General features: G+C 37.7%; 1 protein-coding gene across 4 annotated transcripts in view; it reads left to right on the top strand.

Moving 5' to 3' along the window:
• The window catches only part of KCTD1 (potassium channel tetramerization domain containing 1), a 68,501-nt gene that overhangs the window by 27,414 nt on the left and 13,646 nt on the right, over positions 1–27,441 (top strand). For 3 of the 4 annotated variants that reach the window (XM_063299218.1, XM_063299219.1, XM_063299216.1), the window contains exon 2: positions 2,977–3,155. In XM_063299218.1, coding sequence (XP_063155288.1) covers positions 2,992–3,155 — 164 coding nt within the window. In that variant the 5' untranslated portion in view covers positions 2,977–2,991. Of the gene's footprint in view, positions 1–2,400; positions 2,509–2,976; positions 3,156–27,441 lie in introns of those variants that run through there. The other variant, XM_063299217.1, reaches the window with a different exon arrangement.

Below are 27,441 nucleotides of genomic sequence, written 5' to 3'. Positions count from 1 at the left end.
AGTAATTGGTTTCATGGTAAGGGAAATGGAATCCCTGTGGATGCCTTCAGTTCTGCCCTTCATCCCCATTGCAATGCTTTACCTTGATGATGTACAATGTATCCAGATTGGCATAGCTGGATTAAATCTGGGCAACCCAGCACTGCTATCCAAGTCTCAGTGATACAAACCAGGTCAATCCATTCATCCACAATGAGATCATGGATATAAGATGTTTGATTACAGATCTATCTGGCATTCTGCAACATTATCACAAAATGGATGGGTTGACTAATACGACTCTATGAATCTCTGCTGATACAATGGGATAATACAGACCTAGGGACAGTCCTGAGAGTGCTGTATTTCCAGTATCTGGAAAGAGTGTTCTAACTTTCTTAATAGTATATGGGCAGTTCTTCTCTCCCCATTTACCAAAACATATTTTGATCCCTTCTTAACAAATCTAATGTTGCATAAGATTTTTATTTTTCCCAGAGTCCAGGAGAATGGCTGATAGCTTTGTTCTCTCCCATTTGGGCAGTCCTCTTTGGTATCACTTTGTCAGTGACAGGCCCACCATCACAGTTAGTGTTCTGTAAACTCCCAGAGATGAAAGCTCAGGGCAGGTGACCTAGGAACAACTAGGACGGTTCACTAGGTCAACAACAGCAGTCCCATTAAGCAGTCATAGATGACTAGGAGTTCCATGTACATCATTCACAAAATCTGAAATGGGTGAATAAGCAGGCTTGTAAGGTAGACTGACTGGTGATCAGAAGTTTAACTGGCATTAATATTATTGTTTATATTCTAATGCCAAATTGAAAATATTTTATGGCAGAATATGATGTTTTTTTTGTGATATTATCCAAAGCTTAATAGTGATGTTTATTGGAAGAAAAAGGTTTTATAAAGGAAATCATGTGTGATGTTTTTATTCTATATGGCAATTTTTCTTTGCTTGTGATTATTCTGTTTTGTATTAAATCATCTCACCTCTTCCAAATACATTTAAATCTAACCTGTGTGATATTGTCAAACTTTACACTTTATCAGTGTCATGTCCTATTCTAATATTGAGCACACAGCCACATGCTTTACATGCTGATAACCGTCTTCCCACTCCCTTGATTGCTTGATAAATAAACTAGTAGTTGTTCTTCTCCAAATAGGATCTGGCCATGCTGGAAAAACCTAAGTTCATAGCAGTCTGCCAATAGGGATGAACAGAAGTAAAAAAATATTTTTTCTTTACACAGATTTGCTTTGATTGCTCTCTTTGGAACTCATTAGCTGGATCTAGTGTTAAATTGCTGTGTATCTGGAATCCTTAAACATACCTTCAGTTATAGAATAAAATTGCCATTCTTTCTTTCATTTGAAAGAACCTGATATAAAAGTATAATATAGTTAAGTATTTTTTCTATTTATGCATTTTCCTATATGTGATTTCCTGTAGTGTGACCAGTTGTGACAGATAGCTCGTTCAATAGAAAAAATTGCCTATTTTAACCATAAATGATCCAGATAATTCAGTTGATATGCAGGTCAACATCATACACTTAGGTGATACCTCATAATTCTAGCTAAGAGATACTTTAAACTGTGAGGTGGGCATAGTTTTAAAAAAAGTAATAGCATTCAATTATTTTAAGCATTCTGCTGTTCAGAATTGGAAGTCCTGCTTCATATTTCTTATTCTGTAGTCCCCATAATTTTTTGACGTAGTCTTCAATCCTGATCTTCGTAATGAATAGAAAAGTACAGTTGTATTCAGGAGTAGTCTCCCTTGAGTTAACTGAGAATGCAGTTAAGCCTATTTCTGAGTAAGTTACATACATGACTACACTATTAGAAGGATGCACATGCTCAAGGCCACTTAGGAAGCACTCCTTTTCTTTCCTTAAATATTACTAAATTATTAACACTTGTTCGTACAATTAAATGGATTGGAATATAAACAAAATATATTGTACTTCAGCATGCTTACTGTAATATAGTGCTTTTCTTCCTGAAAAATCTAGGAAATACATGGTATCCTCAGTCAATATATCCCAAATTCATTACTGAGTATATATGTTAAGAGTAAGACTGTCTTAGAAATGTGACCAGATTTAGATCTGTTTACATTCCATAATTTTGAAACTGGTCTGCCTTGCTGGCTTCAGCAAAATGTTTCCTTTTGCTCTGCCCCACCCTAACTGTGCACAGGTCTAGTGCTTGCTTTTTACTGACATTGCATTTCCAGTTTGACTGAGGTGTTTGTTTCATCTGCATTTGCTTGTGGTGCTCCTTTTTGGAGATTTCTTTGGGAAGCTGCTGGGAATAGTGGCTTACTTGGGCAGAGAGGGGCATCTGTCACAACTTGTATAATATTTACATGGAAAATGTCTTTCTCAAAGGCTCTCGGTGCCCCATGTTTTACAGTACATGAACAGTTGGCTAGTCCAGGTGTTTCCTCTACTCTTTGCGTGATATGTGACTTGGAAATTCAAGAGAAGAGTTGGCAGAATGGAAGAGCTGAGGGTTTGTATTTACCTATTCTAACCGCTAAGCATCTAGAAGGGTTTGGGGCACAACAGACAGCTTCCTCTCCCCCTTCCTGAAAACTATATTTTTAAACTGGGGTGTTAAATCAATAGACTTTAATGACTTAACCAGCCTCTGCAATAAGAGCATTGATCAGTTTTTGTTTTTAGCCAAAAGCCTGAAAGTATTGCCTTACCATCATGTAGGTTTAAACAACACTATATTTATTGGACTTTATAATTGTAGTGCAACTAAATTTCAACCTTTTAAAGCTTAACTGATTCTTAAAAATTATATTTTAAGATAAACATTGATGGTAACTTTTTGTTTTATTCACTCCTAAGTGTGAGTGTTTAGTATTTTATTACTGTTATTTTTTATTCATTACTGTTATTATTACTGTTATATTACTGTTCACTTCCTAAAATAGATCAGTTCCCTAACATGCTTTGTGTCTTTTTACAGGACAGTCGGCCCAATATGTCAAGACCTCTGATCACTAGGTCCCCTGCATCTCCTTTGAACAATCAAGGCATCCCCACACCAGCACAGCTCACAAAATCCAATGCACCGGTTCATATTGACGTGGGTGGGCACATGTATACCAGCAGCTTGGCCACACTAACTAAATATCCTGATTCAAGGTAATTCTGAGGACTGTGTTGCATTTTTCCAGAAACTCTGTTAACTTGCTCCCTTTTTCCTTCCAACTTTTGTGCTATACTTTTATTTGGTATTAAACTTTTCATTTGAAAGTGTGCCCTAAATTTCTGGGTGCCTTAAAGTAGTTGTTGGAAAACATTTTACTAAAGCAAAACAAACAATGTTTCTTTGCTCAGGAGCCACTTATTTGCATCATCCACCTGACTCATGTCACTGCAGGTTGATCTCTTATATTGTATTTTTCAGTACAGCTGCTGACAACTTCTCAGTCATTTCTACAACACCATTATGTATTGATGGGAGACTCCTTAGCATTTATCATAACTAATGATGCAGCTGCTAAAAAAGCAAAATGCTGTTCTGAGGTACATTGACAAGAGCATAGGGTCCAGATCATAGAAAGTAATTTTTCCATGTGACTCTGTCCTGCTCAGAGGGTAGTGCAAAAGAGACAGTGACAAATCAGAGCAAATTTCAGGGGAGGGCTTCCAAGATTAAAGGTCTGGAAACCAAGCCCTATGAGAAACAGTTAAAGGATTTAGGCATCATTAGCCTGTTGAAAAGACAACTGAGGGGAAATATAGCATTCAAAAATCTTAAGGACTGTCACACAGAAGAGGGGTAGACATATTTTCTATTGCTTAAAGGACAGTGCCAGAATCAGTGGGTTAAAACTACAAGGAAGTAAGCTCAAGCTAGGCATCAGGAGCATCTTTGTAACTGTACAAGCTGTCAGCCAGTGGAACAGACTGCCACATGACATAGTAAGTTCTCTTTCATAGTAAGTCTTCAGACAAAGACTGGATGATCTTCTGTCACAGATACATTAGTGGATCCTTCACTGAGCAATGGGTTGGACTAAATGATCTCTGTGGTCATTTCCAATGCTATAATTCTATTATTCTACTTTACAAGAAAATGGCTTTTGTATTGCTGTTCTTTTCATATGGATGTCTGGATTTTTCAGACAATGGATGTGTTAATCAAGGGCCTGCCCTAAAACATCCCCTTGCTGTCTAAACCAAAGTTATCCAGTCAATTATAACGAGAAAGAGATGTTTCTACTTCCTTGAAGCTACTTTATTCCAGAAGCTCTTTAGACTAAGCTGCTTCAGAATAATTATGGTAGTTGCTAGACTTTTCTATGTGGCTACACAGAACTAGTAAACAGAAGCATCTGGTATGTAGCAAGGTTGTAATACCAGCAGCACATAGTTTTTAAAGCATGCAAGCGAGCAGCAGGAAGAAAAAAACAGCAAAAAGGAAGAGGGACAACTCTCTTCTTCTAGCCTACCCACTTTGTGCAGCACAAACTATCATAGTCTCAAAAGGTAACGCTAGTTCAAAAGAGATTATTAATTAAAAAGTACTCCTTTCATCAGATTCTCATATAGTCCAGGCGGTTTCTAAAGAATCAAAGGCATGTAATAGCTGCATTTTAGAGTAATATTTACTGTCCAAAATATACTTGATAAGATGAATAAAAATATTTTTTCCATTAGAAACCATATAATTTACTAGAGTTCATATAATCTTGATATTCTTGTTAGAGAAAAATGCAAGTTAGTTGGGAATGCCCTAGTAGATTATATACAGTAGATGGTCTTGGGTAACAAAATACTTAAAACCCACAATTTTTTTTTTCAGTTTCAAATCAAACCTTTGCTTGATTTTGATGCCTCTATGCCAGTCAGGTGATCAACTCTGTAATTGTTGATAGTGTTGATCACAAATTAAGTGAGGTGAGTAGAAGATGGAGAGGGGGAACCTAAATTCAACACCCTCCCACTTCCTGCAAGCATATAATTAGTGAGTAATATTGGGTGTTACATTAGTTAATTTCTCGGCTTTGAGCTGTCTTGGGAAATTCATATGAAACTTGTTCTTCACATACTCATACAAAGAACCTACTGGATCTAGCATAGTACAGGTAGTCCTCAGTTAACAACCATAATTGGAACTGGGAACTCCATTGCTCAGCAAACCAGTTGTAAAGCAAAAAATCACGTGACCATGCCAACCTACTCTGGCACTTCTGGCAGTTCTGGTTGCGGTTGTTAAGTGAATCACGCACTGTCGTTAAGTGCAACATCATGTGACCATGACTTGCAACTTCCTGCTGGCTTCCCCATTAACTTTGCTTGTCAGAAGCTGGCAGTAAAGGTCACAAATGCCAATCTCATGATTGCCTGCTGGTTGCCAAGCAACTGAATCATGATCATGTGACCACAGGGACACTGCAACGGCTGCAACTTTGAGGACTGGCCGTAAGTCTCCTTGTTCAGTGCTGTTGTAATTTTGAATGGTCTCTGAACAGGTGGTCACTAAGTGAGGACTATCTGTAGTTTTGCCTGTACAGGTAGTCCTCATTTAGCAATCCCAATTGGGACCAGCAACTTGGTCATTAAGCAAAGTGGTCACTAAGTGAAACCATGGTTGTGCTTACAATGTTACTTCAGCTTTGCTTTGCTTTACAGACCTGCTAAGGTTGTAAATGTGAGGATTGGCCACAAAGTTACTTTTTCATCACCATCACAACTGCAAACAATTGCTAAATGAGGCAGTCACTAAACGATGACTACCTGTAATGTCACTTCTGCTTGAATCATAACGAAAATCAGTTGTGCCTGCCTACAAACAATAGTCACTGAATTTGTATAGTGAAATAACTGAGTCTTCTTAAGGGTTACATATTTTTTTCTCTATTTTTAATCTGGATAATAGCCAATTTATGAAGAATTTATTTAGCTTTGATAGAGAACAAATTGTAAAGTAACCAAATATATGTATTCTCTTCTATCAGCTTTCTTTTCTGCAGAAAGACTGCATTTTTTATTTTCAGAAAAACATTATTAGAATTCATTGGTGACAGATTAGGGGAAGGATTGTAGATTTCTAGCATTTGGATTAGGAATGCACTATTTCCACTTCTTTTATAAAATGTGAACGTTATAGAATTTGTAGGGAGAGCATGATATAATTGAGAAACAACAGATAGTAAAAGGCCCTGAAATACTTGACACAATAAAACAATAGCAGAGTAGAATATAAAGGAAACTCAAATTTTGTCAAGATGGATTATAGTGTTGATCTTGGGTGATCCAGTCTGACCAAAAATACATACTTTTAGATAAGTGTATAGTGATTTGATGCTTTTCTGACTAACAAATATGTATAAATGTTAAGGTAATTGTGATGATTTGACTCACTAAGAGAAACCTATAGGCTATTTTGCTATGTTAATTTTCCATTTCTTCTACCCTATCCAGACCAAAATCTTGGAAGGGTTTTTCACACTATAAGTTGTTTGCATTTGGTCCTACTTTCACAGTCCAGCTGGGTACATCAAATACGCCTTCCAGCTTTTGTACATTTAGCTTACAGTTTAATTGCTAGCATTAGTTGCATTATCCAATTTAACATGCCTTCAGTTTATAAAAAACTATGCAATGTGTTTAGATTTAGTCATTAGATTTTTTGTTTGATCTTTGAAATACCTATATTTGTCTTGTTAAATCTAATATGACTATTAGAATTGGGAATAAAAGATGAATGATACGCTGTTTCTTAGATTGCCACAAATTGGTCAGTTACTCTCTGTCCTTTTCAGAGAAATTAACATTTTAGCTCTATTTTCTTTGGTATTAGCTATTTGTAATTGAGTCATCTTGGCTGGTAGAGAAGAGCTATGTCAAAAAAATAAGTAGGGAGTTGTTTTATACAGGTAGTCCTCACTTAACGACCACAATTGGGACAAGCAACTCCATCGCTAGGCAGTTGTTAATTAAAACATCATGTGACTGCATTGGACTTACGACATAAGTTCCGCTGCGGCCATTAAGCAAATCACCCATGGTCATTAAGCATGACATCACATGGCTGTGACTTGCGACTTACTGCCAGCTTTTTGATTGACTTTGCTTGTCAGAATCCAGCTGTGAAGTTCGCAGATGGCGATCTTGTGACCACGGGGATACTGCAACCATCATGTTTGAGGACTGGTCATAAAGCTACTTTTTCAGCACCGTCATAAGTTTGAATGGTCGCTAAACAGTCATTAACCAAGGACTACCTGTAGTGTCTCCTCAGAAGTTAATGGCTGGAGCAATTATTGACTGAAATAGCAAGTTCTCTTTTGCTGATGGGAAGTGCAGTGACTGAGTATTTTCAGATACTAATAATATGTAAGAGTTCTGAACTGTAACTGGCATATGTTCTTGTTTCTGAATACAGGCATAATGAGTTCAGTCCTGGCTACATATTGTATTAGCTTTTATAGTCCTAAACCTAGTACACTATGTTACACCATTTTTATCCTGCTTTTCATGATTAAAACAATCCCAAATACTATTTTAGTCAAGTTCACTCTTCTTACCTTACTCTTGCAATATATTCTTATTCATTCATTGTATTTCTTCCCTATCCTTTTTGCAAGAAAAGCTCAGAACAGTGTACATAGTTAAAGAAAAGGCAGCTGTGGCTTCTTCATGGCTCCTCATTCATAATTTTATTATTCTCCTCTCCCCTTCTTTGCCATTGGTTGTGAGGAAGTCAGCAGGCATGCTTTTTAACAATTAGAGAAGGAGAGTCTCAGTGTCAATATTGTAGAAGATATAGGTGAAAGAATTGTGATTACCTTTTCTCCCTTTCTGCTTCTTTTAAAATGCAGTACTTTCTATAAGAAATGTGATCTCTATAGATGCATTGAATGGCAGATCTTTATAGGGCTGCAGTCAATAGGCAGGATACCTACTACTTTCAGTAGTGTAAGTTGTTAAAGTGGATCTTAGAAGGAAAGAAAACAAACATGGACATGTGTGGACCTTATCTGAACCATTTAGAGACTAAAGAGCCTTCTGGATGATATAGATGTAACAGATTCAGAAGAGTAATTTATTCTAAGATATACTTTTTTTAGAAGGCTCTTTATGTGGAGGATAACTTTTACAGGGAAAATACTTATTTCAAATTCATTTCACTCCACAAACCTAGTGAGTTCTTTGCTACTAATGGATTCTTTGCTAAAAGCATCGATCTTATTTTCATCTTCCTTTTGCCTGGATTGTTACAAATTTGTTAAATCTAGCATAGATACAGGTTTTGGTCATAATTCTTCAGTATTTTGAAGCATAATAATTAAATAATATTTAATTCTGGGAAATCTTTCGAAGCTCCATCCAGTACATTTCTAAATGGAAAAGCTTATGTTATGCTGGCATTTCCTAAATTGCTATATAGCTGCTAAGTAGTTTAATGTACAATGTGTATATAATTGCAGAACTAAACAGACTCTGTTTGTAGCTTTGCAGCCAACACCCATGGCCACCCACAGGGCATGTTTGAAGCTTCAGGATGTAGCTGCCAAGTTCCAGAATGTTTCTTGCTGGCTCTAGTCCACCTTTTTGCTGGCTTTGTGTTTGGAAAGGTTTATCATTTGTGGGATTTGTTTCCAAGTTAAAGTGGAAGCATGAAAAGATCAAGATCTTTTGAATCTGATGCCATTTTCTTCAAACTGATATTTTAGCTATCAAAACTTTATCTAATCATATAGAGTGCTATTAGGGCTTGGCCTTCTCCTCTCTTCTTAAGTTCTACTCAGACCTTTTCTTTTTTTGTTTTTGTATTGTTGTTGCTACTGTTTGTGGCATAGATGGTTTTTGTTTGGGTGCTGCTGTTGGCTGACATACATTTGCCCAGGACAGCACATTTCTCTGGACCCCATGAGTGCATTTTTGAGAGCACCATCTGATATAAATTTTAATCTCAATTATTTCAAGATGGTTAAGCCTTTTTTATTGTACTCAAGGTGATCAAAATTTTAATTGCCATTGCAAGTATTTTCCTACTAATGAGTATCACATTTAGTATATTTGGACTTCTACTCCCAGGGTTCTTAACAATGGTCATACTAGCTTGGATCTGGGAGTTGGTCCATATAGCATATAGTTTGAGAAAGCTGCTCTATTCAGTTAAAAATGAAATAGAAGCTAGGTTGACATCTTCTATGGATCTGAGAAAGGATATGCTTTCCTACTGATAGATTGAGAGTTGAAAAAAAAGAGAGAAATTCTCATAGACGGGGGTAAAGCAGATGGAACATCCTAATGCCATTTAAACTCTAGCTGGACAGTTCAAATCCCTTTTAGTAGAGATTCCTCCCTTCAGCCTAACTCCAAGGGGGAAAAACAAGTGCAAAAGTCCCAGACCAAGGAACACAGAAGATAACATTGTCCCCCCAAATCCTTACAAAATATACTAAAAATTCATGGGGCAGCTGTGTAACACAAAGGGTACTCCTGCAACTAAGGAAAGTTTAATTTTTTAAAAAAGCCATTTTTACCTCAGTGGAATCTGAGGTAAGTGAAAGTTAGTTGCTGATGGAAGTGATTTGAATGTCATGTTTCATTTCTGATGTCAAAGGTCTAGTCAGTGAATCAGAAAATTACTTACCTGTTGACCTCACCTTTTCAGCTCTGTTGTATTCTTCAGTGATAAAGGAACTGGCCAATTCTAACTAAATAAAGTGTTGTGAGGAAGAGCAAGTCTTTCCTTTGTATTACAGAGAGAGAAGAAGAAAAAGATTGAACCAGATATTCTGAGATAGAATCAAAGCTATTATCAGAAGAAAGGGACTGTCACTAGAACAGAGAGCTGGCAAGGCATTTTAAAAAGTTAAAGCATTCTGAACTCAGAGATACAATCACTCTCTTAAGGTGGTAAATATTACAATCCTATATTAACAATGCGATTAAATATGACATTTGAAGTATGACATTTAAAATGTTATTTTTTATTTAGTAAAGCAACCCATTATATTTTTAACTCAACGTTTACATTTGTCTTGTCTTGTCTTGTCTTGTCTTGTCTTGTCTTGTCTTGTCTTGTCTTGTCTTGTGCTTTTAAGTCAGTGTTGACTCCTGGCAAGTGCCTGGACAAGTCCCTACAGTTTTCTTGGCAAGATTTCAGAAGTGGTTTGCCATTGCCTGCTTCCTGGGGCTGAGAGAGAATGACTGGCCCAAGATTGCCCAGCTGGCTTCATGCCTAAGCCGGGACTAGAACTCACAGTTTCTAGCCTGGTGCCCATTAAGGCAAACTGGCTGTCTTTGTCTTTCTTACTTTATGCTATTTAACTCCACTTTGCAGTTTTAGTAACCTAGGAAAATATTATTTTAACCAATTCAAACACTTTTTAATATTTTCCAGAAATCTTTATTTGAATAATGAGTTGGGAAATTGGAAACTGAATTCCTTGAAGTTTTTACAAAAAATCAGGAGTCTGGTAGCATCTTTTTCCAACTAACAAATTTTATTAAAACGGATACGCTTTTGTGAACTTTAGGTTACTTTATCAGGTGCATAGAGTAAGTAGCTTGACTGATGTGGGATTTAAATAGGGATGACTCAGGGGGAGGGGAAGACCAGATGCAGATTATATGTGAGACAGATTATAATTACTATCTATGATAATTGTAATATCTTTTAAAAAAAAACATATCTCTTGAGACCTTTTGATATAGGCTGAAACCTTCTGATGTGTGTAAGTTCAGCAGTGTTTTGCTCAGTAGTGCTGTTGAAGTCTCATTTTTTCAAATTGTCACTTTGAGATCTGCAATATAGTATCCTGGAAGATTAAAATCCTCTGCTGTTATTTTGGCCTAGTTTTGAGTCCTGATGTCAAACTTGTGTCCATTGGTGTGTGTGTGTGTGTGTGCACAAAGTTTGTCCCATTTGTCCTGCGTAGAATCCAGAGGGGTATTGTTTGCAGATGATTGTATGTATCGCATTAGAGGAAAAGCATGTGAAGACACGTCTAATCTTGTATGTGTACTGTTGAGGCCTGTGATTGTGTTGTTGGGGTAGATATGGGGACAGAGTACAGTAGATAATCGGGGTTTCTGGCAGGGTCTGGTTCCTATGTTAGCATAATTTTCCTGTTGTTTCTTTTTTACTTATGAGAATTTGCTTCAGGTTGGGTAGTTGCCTGTATACAAGTATGGACCTGAGAAAGTGCAGTGTCATTGTCCAGTATGAGCTGTAGTTTATTAATAGTAAGTTTGGTTTGAACAGCCAGTGTAAATGGTGAAGAACTAGCATATGTTCATAAGCTGCTCTCTTTTGAACTAATGGAAGTTTCTGGACCATTTTGAAGGCAACCCCACATATAACACATTGCAGTAGTACAACCAGAAAGTGACCAGGGTGTGAATAACTGTTGTGAGGCTGTCTCTGTCCTAGTAAGGTTGTAGCTGGTAAAGGCACTCCATGCCACTATGGCCACCTGGATCTCTAGTGACATGTGATAGATCTAGGAACATTACCAAACTGCAAACGTGCTTCTTTAGGATGAGTCTGGACCCCTCCAGGACAGAGGCATCACCCAAGTGGACATGTGCACTACCCACAAACTGTAACTCCATTTTGCCTGGATTGAGTCTCAGTTTATTGGCCCTCATCCAGTCCATTACCCTGTCCAAGCACTGGTTTAGAACACCAACTGCCTCACCTGTGTTACATGAAAGGGAGAAGTAGAGCTGGGTGTCATCTGCATATTGATGGCACCTCAGTCCACATTGCTGAATGACCTCTCCCAGCAGTTTCATATAGATGTTTAAAAGAATGGAGGACAAATCGAGCCCTTGGGGACTGTTTAACCCAACTGCCATAAGGCAGAAGACCAACACTCCAGCACCACTTTCTGGAAACAGCCTTCTAAATAGAAGCGGAACCTCTGTAATACAGTCCCCCCACTGACTGCCCATCCAGGACACTGTGTCTGATCATATCGAAAGCAACTAAGAGGTCCAGATGGATGTAGAGGGTCATACTCCCCCCTGTCCTTTTCCCAGGACAGGTCATCCCACAGCATGACCAAGGCAGTTTCTGTTCCGTAGTCCAACCTGAAATTGGATTGAGATGGATCTAAAAAATCAGTTTTGTTAAGTGAGGGTAGACTTGATCGGCTACTACCTGCTCAAGCACCTTGCCAAGGAAGGGAATATCGGCTATAGACCTGTCTGTCTATATTTATTTATTTAGTTCATTGATTCATTCAGTTGATATGGCCACCCATCTCAAATTCAGGTTTCAGAGTGGCTAACAATATTAAAAAACAACAAGAAAAACAGGCAACACACTTTAAAAACAGCAGTCAGGGTTTTAAAAAAAACCCTCATCAATAACAAGTCAGCATAACCAATGTTATGACTCCAAATTTGGTTTCTTCAGAAGTGGCCTGATCATTGCTCCTTTTAGACGTATTTTGGGAGCCCAGATGCTTCTCACCATACTTGATATCCACCATACTAGTTGAGCTATGAGTGCAATTAAGCTGTTTGTGTTCCTCCTGCAACAGTTTTCCTGAAGACATTTATATCAGACAGATTTTCCTGTCAGTGTTTCATTGTAGGAACAGAAGACAGCTCCCTTTCCACAGCCACATAGCACACATCTGGTATAATTTAAAAGCAGAGGCTGTAATGTTATTTGAAAAACATATCCTGTACAGTGTTATGGCTGCTTTGTGGAATTATCTGAATATAATAGTTACAGCAGTGGGACATGGTCACAAGATACAGTGTTTTCCTCCCTCATACATAAACAGAAAGATCTAGTTTGCACAACTGCTTTTCCTTTTATTCCTGTTAGAGGTAGTAATTAATTTACACTCTTGTGCAAGTAGACATTATGTTTTGGGTACTAAGACAGTAATTTATGGCTTCAGCCAAGGAGCCATAACCACAACTTCTAAACAGTAGCAACAAACGTTTCCAGCCCATAAAGTCTTTTTTGAGAAGTAGATTCTAAACTTACTTGGCCTTATTGTTAGATTCAGCTGAATGAGATCCAGAGTATCTACTCAGGTTCATTAAGACTTTTCTAGGCTTCTTTTATCCATCTGAAAATTGATTTCTTTTTAAATAGTTTAAGATGATGCTTCAGGGCTTCACAGCTTATATTAAAAAAAATGAATTCTCTTCCTGTCTTAGAGCAGTCCAAATAGTCAATACTAAATTGACAAATGATCCTTTAAGTATATCTATTGAATCTATTATCTTCAGGCCCTTGTGTGAGATAATTCATCAAAAGTATCGCTATCTTAATAATACATTGCAGAAGAAACAAGGTGAACATTGGATAGCTGCCCACCTACTCCTAGATTTGTAAGGAAAGAATCATAAATGTTGGGATAAACTAGTACTAGCCAGAGTATGTGTAAAAATAAAATGTTGGGCTTGCTTTCATTTCTTGCCCTTAGCTTCAATAACATCATATTTTAAAATAGAAACAAATGGTTTTATGTTGCAACTTTATAAAGTGCTCATGAATGAAATATTCACAAAAATGTTAAATTATGTGAAGGAAAACTTCAACTGTATGACTTCCGAGAATAGGCTTCTATTAAAAGAAGGCTAGACAGCAGATGCCTTCTGAAAAGGAAGTGAAGGAATGGGTAACTTCAGCTATACTTTCTGTCCCTAAATTGCTTGCCTTTTATTGGGAATGCCTAGATATTCCAAGGAGCACATTTTAAAAATTAATTTATTTCTGTTTTAATTTTTATATGATCATATTAGCAATAAACTTCTTTTTCGATTGCTATTTATTTAATTCACTTATTACATTTAAATGCCATCTTTCCTCCAAAGTTTAAGGAAATATACATAATTGCTCATTATATCTTCACAAGAATTCAGTAGAATAGGTTAGGCTGAGAGAGTGATTGACTTAAGGTTTCATGGTTTAGTATATCTGGGTGCCCCCCATCTTAGTCCAGAGATATAATGACTACATCGTATTGGCTTTTTTAGTTTTAGTGATTTTTCATGAGTTAAAATCTTAAGCATTCTGTTTTCATATCCATTTGCTTTATAAAATGGAACACAGGCATCAGCATTTTTAAGTCCTGTTTTATAGGTCATTTGTTATTTTCTGAGCAACAATTAAGAACAACTATGAAATTATTAATATCTCAAAAGGTTTGATTAAATAAATCTATAGAAAATAAGCAACCTTAAAAATCTGTCAGACTTTCTTCCTAGCAATATGGATAGGTAAAATTCATCCAAAGAATAAAACATTCAGAACTTATTTGTAACATTTATTAGAAGGAAGGTTAAGGTGATAGCAAAAGAACTTCAGCAATTAACTTTTATTTTCAAATGAGGCACGTTTTATAGACAATTTTAGTGGCAAAACCCTCTTCCAGGTTGTGTGTGTGTGTGTGTAGCTCTGGCATGGGCTGATCTATGAAGTCACGAAGAGTCAGAAGCAACTCAACGAATAAACAACAAAGTCTGTGTGTGTGTGCATGCTTTTATAGTGGAGGGAACTGTAAGCCTGACACTTTTGTGAATGAGAGGCTGCCTGCATCTATTTGTGTGTGGCGAAGACCTTTGTAAACCAAGCAGTAGAAAGCTGATTAGCAAGTTAACAGAAAGCAAACACTGGATTCTCCAGAAGTGAAGAGAACTTGCTGAAGTTTATTCTCCCCAGTCCCTTGAGCATTCAGGGACAGGGTTTGAAAACAAAAACAGACTCAATGGAGCCTCAGCAGTCCAAACAATGAATTCAAAAGAATGTTCAAAATAAAATACCTAATTAAGGAAGTAAAGTCTTCTGTAGCAGCAGTTTGGAGTTGCTCTCAGTAAGTTATTATAAGCTTTCCAGCCTCAGGTGTGGGCATATCAGCAGCTCCTTACTTATATAGTCTCTGGTTCTTCTACTTCCCCCCTAAGGAAGACTTTCTTCTCTACTTGAGTAATCAGGCCAGGCCAGGCCAAGCCAGCCACCATAGAAGGGTGGGGGAAGTTTGTTTGTACAGGCCTGATAATGGTAATACAACAGGTGCTTTCCCTGTAGGTTTCTCTTTGGTCTCCCCTACATTTGCCATCTCTCGCAACCTCCAACCCCTCACCTGCTCCTTCATCAGAGCAGCCTTTATGCATAGCAGGCACTGAATCTGCAGACAATCGATCAATCATTTATTTATTTATTTATATTTCAAATTTAGTCAGCGTCCATCTCACTCACATAGTGACTCTGGGTGGTTTACAATAAAAACAAAAATAAATACAAATTAAAAATACAATAAAACCATTCTTAAATAAATACTATAATCCAAGGTGTAGATGTTTAAAAAGTTCTTAATTTCCGGGAGCATCTTCAGGGTGCTAAACACCCCCAGGGTTGGTTACTCCTCACACCCTACAGGAGATGGCAACGCCAGGTCTTCACCCCTTTCCAGAAGGCTGGGGCAGTAAGGGCTTCCTCACCTCTGGGAGGAGAGTGTTCCATAGGGCGGGGCAATGACAGAGAAGGCTCTCTTCCTGGGCCCCGCCAATTGGCATTCTTTCATAGACGGGGTCCGCAACATGCCCTCTTCGTCTGACCGGGTGAGATGGGTTGATACAATGGGGGGTGAGACGGTCCCTCAGGTAACCTGGACCAATGCCATGTAGGGCTTTAAAGGTAATAACACCTTGAATTGGACCCAGAAGCAAACTGGCACCCAATGCAGCTTCCACAGCAAAGGTGTTACATGTGCTATCTTTGGGGCACCCAAAATTACTCACATGGCTGCATTTTGAACCAGCTATAGCTTCCAGATACTCTTCAAGGGTAGCACCATGTACAGCGCATTGCAATAGTCTATATGGGAGATGACCAGGGCATGAGTGACTGATCGGAGGGCCTCCCAGTTATGCTCTACTGCTGTGGTTCCCTTCCCCACATTGTGATTTTGATAACTGCCACTAGACTTCTTATGAATGAGAGAACCAGTTGTTCATCATACTTTTAGACAACTCAGAAAAATATGTTTAAATATAAAACAGAAACATGTTTATCTAATCTGCATTATTTATACTCTGAGTGTTAGACCTAATAAGGATTTGTAAACTGGAATATTTTTCATTCAATGTAGCAAAACTGATCAGTTAAAATATGATTCGAAGATGTGTTTCAAGTTCCTGAAATTGACTTCAGTGGACAAGAAAGAAAATAGAAAAAAACAGTACATTGATATAGGATGCTACAAAAGTAGAAGACAGTGCTCAAATGAATGTTCTGCCCCCAGGCCTTTCTTTAAAAGACATGGGTTAAGAGGCATGATAATCTCCTTAGTTCCTATTCCTGGGTCCTATTATGGTAGCTGATCTGATAGCCCATGTCTTGTTGATAATTATAAGAACAATTTAGTAGAAACAACCGTACAGTAAGTTCAAAGTGAAATTCAAAGTGTTTAACATTTCCCCTATCGTTACTCATATTTTCAGTCATGTTTGGTATGAATCATAATTGAAGGGCAAAATGCGTCCTTGTTCTGAAACATGTAGGATTCTGAAAAATGTCAAGAGGACCAGTCCATTTATTTCATTTTTAAATACTGTATTTGTTTATTTGCTTGCTACAAAAGCAACTTTTCTAATCTTCAATCTTGTTAAATTTGTGAATTGTTCATTGTCCTGTAACTGTATTGCTGTTTCTGCCCTGAGACACAGTGAAGCTGACAAAAACTATCAATTTCATCATGCCTCTGCTTGGAAGTTCAGAAACAAACCTTAAACAAATGCAGGCATGGGTAAGAAACTGACCTTTCAGGAAAGGAGGATGAGGTACAAAGAGGGGAAGAAGCATCACGGCATAATTTAAGTATGAAGAGACTTTATAGTGAGAGCCACTCGTAGAATGAATGGTCCTGAAAAGTAAAAAGAAATTAGACAATGGAACTGAAGTGATAAAAAAAAAGCAATTTTCCATATGTGAAAATATTGATTAAAATATCTTTGTTATCCACAAATACTATCACTAGTGCAGATCGCTGGTGATATCTGAAATTTCATTCTCTACAGCTTTGCATAGGCATGGATAGAAAATGCAGACTGGACATTGTTATCTGCAGTAAAAGGTTGCATGTTTCCACATTCTAAAGTGTGTGTGTGCGCATGTGCGTGCATGTGCATTTTATGCAAGCTCAGAATGGCCAATGTATAAAGTATGTTTTTCACAGTCCTATTACCTGAAGTTGTTTGGATGGAATGGAAACCCAGTGAATAATGAGTGTCAACTCTCTTAGAAGTTTGTTTTTCTAGAATGGTTATGTGTAAACTCATAGTTGAGCCTTTATCTTACTGTGGTGAATAATGGTTGCTGATGAGGAATGGAATAGATCTGGATAGGGAATAGGCATTAGTGCAAGGGAGACAAAGAGCAAGTTGGGGGGGGAGTGAGTGAGTAAAGCATTTTCCTTCAGGCCTGACAAATAGAATTTTGAGTTTATGTCTCTTTGACTTGAAATCTTTGGAAAAGTTGTCAAAAGGAAAGTCTATCATGGCAGCAGGCCATAGAAAATGAACCAGAATCAACATTATTGATTATAATGTTCATTCTGGCACATAGTTTTAAGACCTTCACAGAAGAAACAAGCTGTGAACCTTCCAGGAAAGAAAAACGAACCTTGCAGAATAGGAATAGGAAGCCGATCCCTGAAGGGCAGAGGGGATGCAGCTGTTTTCCCAGAGTTAAGATAGTTGATAATTCACTACTAGGATTAAAACTAAACATACACCACTGAACTCATCAGCTCATGAACTATGCTGTCTGCCAGAGCAGATATTTTGGATGTGACAAAACTTCCAATATCCATCAAGCCCACAAACAGTTATTTCTTCCTGCTAATATATATGGGGACAAATCATCATAGACTACAAAAGTTTAAGAAGGAGTCTTAAGAAACTGGCTGCTAGTGAAGCTGTCATCCTTCATGCCATAAAAAAATAGAAGGGGAAAAAAGAATACATAAATAACTTACTGGTTGTGCAAATGGTGTCAGTGGGAGATTTAGTTTTGAAACCATGATACAAATTATCTAAGTGATGAATTACTGGCACAAGGCGGGTTGCTCTTTTTTTTTTTTAATCCATTCAATCGTGTTCAATTCTCAGACTGCCTGGACAAGTCCCTGCAGTTTTCTTGGCAAAGTTTTTCAGAAGTGGTTTGCCATTGCCTGCTTCCTAGGGATGAGATGGAGTGACTGGCCCAAGGTCACCCAGCTGGCTTTGTGCCTAAGGCAGGACTAGAATTCATAGTCTCCCGGTGTCTAGCCTGATCGCTTAACCGCTACACCAAACTGGCTCCAAACTGGCTCTCTGCTCTTCTTAAGGACTAATAAAAATGGGTTTGACCAAAGCATGGTAAGCTTGATCATGAGGGCTTTAAACTGAATTCTGTGAAAGGTAGGAGATGAAGACCCTGATGTAAGGACCTTAGATAAAGAGTTGTGTTCTACAAGAAGGAAGGCAGAATGTTGCTTTAATGGGGAATACTAAATCATTCATTACAAAAATCAGAAAGAATATTAATGTGAGAATAACTTGTGACATAAGAACTCAAGCAGCAGTTATCAAAACAGTGCGGACTGCCCTGCCTTCACAACAGAGACAAACATCCTCATTCTTGCACTGAAAATACATAAGAAAATTGACCAGGGCTAAACATCACTAAACCATATGTCTCTGCAAAGTATATGGAGTTGTTTTTGTTTATGATAACAGCTGCCAGGATACTTTATGCTTCTTAGTGGACATTGCATGTGATTCCTTCTCTAGAAGAACAATAGACTAATGAACCTTGCAGAACAGGAGAGTGTGCATCACTGTCAAAAATAATGTATTTGAAAAAAGTTTGATACAGAATTTAATTTAATTTAATTTGGGAATCATTTACAGAGTATAATTTTGCACATTGCCCTGTATTGCATCCAAAGTTTGGGTTTCTTTTAACATAAGGCTTTATAATATTAGAACTTGCCTATTTTGTTAAAGTATGGATTTTTTAAATTTAATAAAAAAATCTTCTAATTTTTTTATTCTGATTTATGATTATTACTATATAAGCTATTTTCATTAATTATTGATAATTAATGTGATTCCAGTAATACTTAAGATTGTTTTATATGTAGTATTAATCTAAAATTATCTGAAAATTCTTGTTCAATTTTACATAGTATGTAAATCTCTTTTAGGTGTTTAAGTGTCAAACTACAAAATAATAGTTTGCTTCTATTGGTTTCTCATTTGAAAGTAGAATACGGATTGGAATTCTTGTGTTGAAACCTTAGCCTCCTTCTAATTAATTACTAATCACAGTTTTGAGAGACTTGTTCTGGGGATTAATTATATCCAGATTGCTAGGAGGGAAGTCTGACTTGAGACTCATGACCTTTATGAGTCATAAAGGTCATGAACTTTGTTGACCATACACTGATGTTAAAAGAATGGAAAATAAGATGAGCTAATATATGAAGACAGATACGATTTAATAGATACCATGAAGACTAAGAAGGTTAATTATAAATGATCAGGGTAGTAGTATGAAGACATAGTTTGGAACAAAAGCATTGGAAAGAGAAGAGAATTTGTATTGTGTGTTAAAAGATTTCAAGCCTGCTCAGAAATTCAAGTGAATTATTTTGGCGATTTGTTTTATTTATTTATCTATTTTCTATCCCACCTTTATTATTTTTATAAATAACTCAAGGCGGTGAACATACCTAATACCCCTTCTTCCTCCTATTTTCCCCACAACAACAACCCCATGAGGTGAGTTGGGCTGAGAGACAATGACTGGCCCAAGGTAACCCAGCTGGCTTTCATGCCTAAGGCAGGATTGGAACCCTCAGTCTCCTGGTTTCTAGCCCATTGCTTTAACCACTATTGTAGAGTTCACCTGAGCTAAAATATACGTGTAATATTTTCTAATAGCAAATTTTATGTTTTTAAGAAGCATGAAGAGTAGTAGAATCAATGTGGACTTTAATTACCCTGGCTGTTGAAAGAGAAACTCTGCTAAGCATGATCCTTTCTGATTTATCTTACTGATAATTTTCTCATTCACAGAGTGAGGAAGAGTGGTGAGAGATGAAGGAAGACACAACAGGATAACCCATTCTTAATCTGGCAAATAGGAAAACATAGTCTAGAAAGTAGGAATAGTGGGTATATTGGAGAAAAGAGATCAGGTAATGCTACGGTTCTTGATTTTGAGGGAAACTAAAGCATATTGAAAGCCAGTCTGGTGTAATGGTTAAGGCACCAGGCTAGAAACCAGGAGACTGTAAGTCTCTAGTCCTGCCTTAGGCACAAAGCCAGCTGGGTGATGTTGGGCCAGTCACTCTCTCAGCCCTAGGAAGGAGGCAATGGCAACCACTTCCGAAAATCTTGCCAATAAAAATGCAGGGACTAGTCCAGGCAGTCTTCAGGAGTCAACACTGACTCAAAGGCGCACACACATACACACACACAAAAGCTGATTGTAGTTGAATGCTTATCTTGGACTTCAAGAAAGTGAATTTTAATAAACTCAGAGCAGTGGGAAGTAGGATTCTATAGCAGATGGAATGCTAATGGAAAAACAAGCTCAGTATGAGTGGCAGTGAGGAAGAAGAAATGAAAGACTGCTGAAGAAGCCAATGTGACTGCACAAAAGGCTTAGTGAAAATCTGAAAATAAAAAGAAAAGGCATTTAAGACATGGAAAGAGGGAAAAGACATTAAGAACAACTACTCACAGAGAATCTGTGTAGTGTTGGTGTGACAACAACCTTAGCATCCTTCACCAATACCAGCTTGCTTTGGGCTTTAAATTTACTTAGAAAACAAGCTTATTTAGGTACGTCCAAATTAAAAAGGAAGTATCAGCTGATCAATTAAGGGCTTTTCCAGGTAGTCATTTTGCCTTGCACTGTTCCCATCCCAGAGCCAATCATGTTGGCATCAACTGCATATCCCCAACAGTGTGTCTTTAACATGCATCTGGAACAGAGCCATGTTGTTCTGCTGTTTGTACAGCTCCTTTGGTAGTACTGTAGGACAATGATTAGGGAAAAACCACCACCCATCACCTTACAGCCTGTATGCTGGGGTGATGTTTGTAACATCCAGGCACTCTGTTCAATATGTCTTTAGATTATCTTCCCCCAAAACATGTCTTTAGCCTGTTTATGAGATAAGTCCTCCAGAAAAGATAGGTGGGATATCTTTGCACTGTGGTATGCAGGCTGTGTGGATGAGCCCTAAGATAGCAAAATGCTTTATAGTAAATTAAAAGGGAAGGTATTCTGTTCTTATTTTGGTTTTGTCTGAGAAAAGAGGTTATAAGTTCCACTTGACTACTATGAAGAACAGAATAGAGGGGGAAGATTGAGGCTTGACCTGAAAGATACATGGTCATGGAATACCTCTTGGCTTTGAATTTAAATCTCCAAGACTAGATGAATTGCATCCTAGGGTACTGAAGGAATTAGCTGGCATTGCATTTTTGAAAGGGTGGATTGCAACCCCCAGGGGAGTTGCAAGACAGTGGATGACAGGTCACTAGAGAATGCCTTCCTCATCCTCGTTTCTGAGCAGGCTTACAGTTTGATGTAAAAGTATGCTGGATACAAATCAGCATGAAGGTTCCAGATCATTGTATGAAACCAGCATGTTCTTTTTGATTTTTTTTAACACACCACATTTGCATAAGGAAGTCTAAAGGCAAAGCTCTGACTATCTGACCTGACACTCATTCTGTAGGGGGAATTATGAAAGGGGGATAGGAAGAAGGGCTGAAACAAGAAAGAAATTGCAAGAGTTTGGGGATTGGCTGATTACAAGCACCAAGATGGAAAGCAATGAGAAGATTTGCTGTAATGGTTATCTCAGTGTGACTGTGCTGGGAGAAAGAGTACTTTGCAAGCTGCAGCATTTAAGAGAAGGTGATTTAGGACAAGGAAACACCATTTTTTTCCTGACTTTACTGGAAGAGAGTGGCTGTCCTCAAAATGAAACCCAGATTTCAGGAGTTATATAAAATTGAACAAGCTAATTCATTGACAATACGAATTTAAATAACATTGAGTTTTGCTTTTGTTTTATTTCTAATGAAATTATATTAAAAGTTGTAAGGTTGTTACAACTAATTTGTAATGAGATGGATGGATGGGTGGCATATTTCTTGCTGAACCCTGACTCCAATGAAATTATTAGTTTTATTCACTGGGGAGGGATTACACAAATTCATTTTACCATTTGGGGGTATTAGTATCACAAAAATGATAGCTCCAGAACCTCTGGATCATCATATAATTATCTTTAAAAATCCTGTCTGTTTTCAAAAAGGAGAAACTAGAGTACTACAAACCTGTCACTCTGATGTCAGTAGCTGGGAGGATTCTAGGCCAGATCATAAGGAGGGCTATTTATAACTCTCCTAAGAACAATGTAATAATTACCAGAAGTCAGCATGGATTTGTCAAGAACATTGACTAATGTTATATCATTCTTTTAATTGGGTAACTTCAATGAAATTTTATTTACATGGCTGCCCACTCAACATAAAATACTGGACAGTGAGTAATAATTATAATGAACAGTAAAAGCATTTTAAAAAATACGTAATTGCAGGGGTGACACACATGTCCACATCCACAACCCCTGAAAAATGGGCTGGTTAATATTCTGGCCCAATGCTGGGGAGAAAAGCCATTTTAACACCTTATGGAAGGCCATCAGGGTTGGAGCCATCTGAATCTCAGAGGATATGCTGTTTCACAGGGCAGCAACAGAGAAGGCACACTTTCTAAGTTTCATCATACATTGTTTAAGCAAGGGGAACAAGAGCATACCCACCCTATTGGTCCGTGTGAGACAGTCAGAAATAATTGGAGACAGGCAGTCCTGCCATGAAGGGCTTTAGAGGTGACAAACAGAATCTTGAATTCTACTTGGAAAGCTACTGGGAGCCAGTGCAGCTCATGCAGTAGTGTTACATGGACTTAGCAAGGTATATCCATAACTACTCATCCTGTTGTATTGTGGACCAGCGGTAGTTTTTGAATGTCTTCCAAGGGCAGCCTCACATAGAGCACATCGCAATAATCCAACAAGGAGGTGAGCAAAACAGGAGTGACTGTGAGCAGGGCTTCCTAATCCAAGAATGGGTGCAGTTGGTGCATAAGATACTAAGGCTCTCCTAGCCACAGCTGCCACCTGTTTGAGCAGGAGCCAAGAGTCTAGGAGGACTCCCAAGTTGAACACCAGCTCCATCTGGGGCAGTGCAACTCCATTCAGAACCATTGATAGAAAAATCCCCAGAGCTACTGTAGGATGCCCTAAAAGAGCTACTTGGTCTTGCTGGAGTTGACCTTAAGCCCATTTCTCCCTATATAGGCTCTCACAACCTCCACACATGAAAAATAACCTTGATGGCATCACTTGGTCAGCCAGGAGCTGATATGTACAGCTGAATATCATTAGCATACTGATGACACCTGACCTTGTGCAGTTGGATAACTTAATCCAGTACCTTCATGTAGATGTTAAATAGAAGTGGGAAGAGTGTAGAAGCTGTGTGTCCCAGCAAAACAGGGACTTGGGGCTAGATCTCTCCTCTGCCAACACCAACTTAAACTAACCCTGGAAGGAGAAAAACCACAATACTGTGCACCCCACTCCTAACCCCCGGAGCTGGTCCAGACAGATGCTATGATTGATAGTATCTGAAGCCACTAAGAGATAAGGGAGGGCCAGAATGGATGTACGACCTGCCATACATATTCATAAGTGTGATCAATGTCTCAATATTACACTCAAATCTGAGAACCAACTGAAATGGCTCTAGACATCTGCTTTCTCCAGTGCCTGACAACTATGTCTTGATTTCAACAATGCATTTAACAAAGCACCCCATGACATTCTTAATTAGCACGGTACTTAAGTGTGGGCTGGATGAAATCATATTGAATCCATAGCTGCCTTGAAAATCATACTCAGAAGGTGCTCATTTATTTTATTTATTTTCTATCCCGCCTTTATTATTTTTATAAATGAGTCAAGGCGGAGAACATACCTATTACTCCTTCCTTCTCCTATTTTCCCCACAACAACAACCCTGTGAGGTGAGTTGGGCTGAGAGAGAGGGACTGGCCCAAGGTCACCCAGCTGGCTTTCATGCCTAAAGCGGGACTAGAACTTACAGTTTCCTGGTTTCTAGCCCGTTGCCTTAACCACTCACCACCTCTCCTCCACATAATCTGCATTTCTGAATTTCAAATCCATTATTATGTTCCTTGCATTCTGGGATAGTGCACCCTGCACTACATGAATAGAGGGTATGTCTTGACTAACTTCTGCATTATATCCTCTCAGAAATAAGAGTACTAGCCTATCATCCCTTTTTCAAAGCTACTGACTCCCTTTTCTTTCACTCTTCATAGGATCATCTTCCTCTGAACCTGTTTGAATTTGTCTGAACCTTTATAAAAGTGTGGTGCCTAGAACTGGACTTTATTATTCAATTTCTGTGCAGATTTTCTGTGCAAATTTCTATTCCTGTGATCTATTCCTACAAAATTCTGTGCAGATTTTCTGTGCAATTTTCTGTTCCTGTGATTTAGAAACTAAATTTCTGTAGTTGCGTCCTAAAATTGCACTGTACATCAAATCGGTGTGCTGAGCACTAGTCCACAAGGTTCAGTTCTGAGGCCTGTACTCTTCAAAATTCATATTAATGACCCTGAGTGAGGAGATGGAATGCTTATCCAATTTGCAGATTTCTCAAAATTAGATGGGATAACTAGTATACCAGAAGAGAAAAACAGAGAAATTGGCTGAGAATAACAAAATGAAATTTAACAGAGATAAATGCAAAGGTATGCAACTGGGAAACAAATCAAAACCATAGGTATAGAATGAGAGAGATTTGGCTTGATGAAAAGTTCTTGGAATAGTTGATTGAAAACTGAGTAAGAATTGATGGTGCAATTTGGCTGCAAAAAAGTACAGTATAGTGCAATTTTAGGATGCAACTACAGAAACTTAGTTTCTAAACCACAGGAAGTAATTACTTTGGGGTTGGTCAGGTCGTACCTTGAATAATAAAGTCCAGTTCTAGGTACCACACTTTTATAAAGGTTCAGACAAACTCAAAAAGGTTCAGAGGAAGATGAGTGGAAGAACAGGAATGAATAGCTTTGAAAAAGGGATGACAGGCTACTACTCTATTTCTGAGAAGATACAGTGCAGAAGTAAGCCAAGATATACCCTCTATTCACTAATGCAGGGTGCACTATCCCAAAATGCAGGGAACATAATAATGAATTTGAAATGCAGATTATGTGGAGAAGTTTATGTGAATAGCATGTAGCGCTATTTCTATTTTATATACAGCCAGATAATGTTTTGTTGTTCTAAGTATCCGGTGGCTGACTAGGTGAGGGGAAAAAAGTTATATATAAACTTTTTTCAGACAAGGTAGAAGTGTTCTTAGTCAAGTAAACAGTTGAGAAATAGGCTTTCAACCAGTTAGGATGGATTGTAGCATTTGGACATGTTTCTGGGTTCAGCTTTGGACCCAAAGATTCAGATTGGCTTGACCACTCCCTCAAGACTGATGTGTTCTTACTGTGAGAGAGAGCTGGCTGAGAATGAAAGGGCCTGCTTCATGGCCACACCAAATCTGGGAAGCATCTTATCCTCAGAAGCTCGGTCAGCACCCTCTCACCTAGTGTTTTGCCAGCAGGTCAAGACTCCCTCCCTCCCTCCCCCCCTTTTTAAAAAAGACATACTTTCTGTAGGCAAACATTGACTCTTACATCTGTTTGATTTATCATTTTTATATATTCCACAGGTTGTTTTCTGTATTTTTTTTTGTGTTTCAATTTTTCTTTAAAATACAATATAGTCAATTTTAAATGCTATAAGCTGCCTTAAGTAATATAATAGATAGAGTTTATTATGGTCACAGACCAGAGCTATTATATTACATGTACAGTAGCTACTTTCTAAAATGAAGCTAGTAATCAAATCAAAAAAGCACTTTTACTAAAAATAGTGGTTAGTAAAATCTTCCTAATTATTTAAATTGTATTTTAAATAATTAAATTGAGTCTTTTAAAGTGTATTTTAAATAAAATCCACTCTACTTAGCATTAGCTTAGTTTCTAGTTGCACCCTTTTTAGCATGAAAATCAAAATAGATGTTCAGGAAGTTCAATAGAAGGTCAGTGATTCCACAAAGTAAAGACAGATGGTTTGAAAATACAGTCACTCACTTTACATTTTCCGCTACTTTTCCCAACTTTAGTTGATTACTACAGAAAATGGTCTAAATGAGAAATATACGTAGAAATTGTCTGAAAAAAGCACACACACAGGTCAGAACATTGGATAATAAATGTTGTGTTCTAAAGGTGGGGCAGCAGGTAATTAATAGAAGCAGCAGCAATAGAGATATGGTATATGTCCTTATTCTACTAAAATCTGTTTGATATTTATGGAAAACAAATGGATTCAAACATTTTACTTTTGACCAAAATGTTGTACACTGATTTCAAGTGGTATCATCAAAAAGGAGATGGATGCTACTGAACTTACAAACACTTTTTGTGATGTTTATAGAGTCTCCCATTCCACTCTTTTTTCAAATGTATAACTAAAAAAAACAAATTTAAAATGTGACGGTGACATGCTTCAAAGCACCAACTTGAGAATCAACTTTACTTCCAAGAATTCTCTTAAGATTTCACATAGGCCCTATAACCATTATTAGAGAAAAATGATGGGGGACTGTTTTTGTTTATAAATGTGTCCATGTACTTAGCAAAAAGACAGAGGTAATCTATCCTGGGATGCTAGAGAACACAGCAGAGAACATCACCACCAGTTTGTTTTTTGATTGCCTTTGCCAGAATTAGTACCTTATTTACAATTTCTTTGAATATACTGTGTATAACTTGCTTTCAAAATAGAAGATGTGCCTACTAAAAAGAACATGAAACTCGCAATTATAAAAAGGTGGTGACCTTTGAATTAGGCTAAATTGTTCTAAGGTAACTGAATGTTTTCTTATGAAACCGCTATCATTGCTGATTATGGGCACAGGAGGGTAGAATCCTTCAGCACAGGAAAATGTGTCCCCTTTATGAGGCAGGAACCTAGTTTTTATAGCTGATTGGCGAGGCATAATAGAAAATGGAGCCCAGAATGCCTTTATTATCTTTGACTTTTGGAACCAGCACTTTTTCCAGCTCTGTTATATCCTTTCTCAAATCTGGCAATCAGAACTGTGTACATTATTCAAGTTGCAGACATGCTATCGATTTGTATAAGGACATTTTAATTTTAAATTCCTTTCCTAATGCTGGTATTTTTTAATATTTAATCATTTTCCTAATTATCATGGAATTTTGCCTTTTTCACAGTTACCACATACTAAGCCAACATCTTTATTG

This window comes from Candoia aspera, chromosome 3 (genome assembly GCF_035149785.1).
Source record: "Candoia aspera isolate rCanAsp1 chromosome 3, rCanAsp1.hap2, whole genome shotgun sequence".
NCBI lineage: Eukaryota > Metazoa > Chordata > Lepidosauria > Squamata > Boidae > Candoia > Candoia aspera.
The sequence above is the reverse complement of the archived record's forward strand: the minus strand, read 5'-3'. Positions and strand labels throughout refer to the sequence as shown.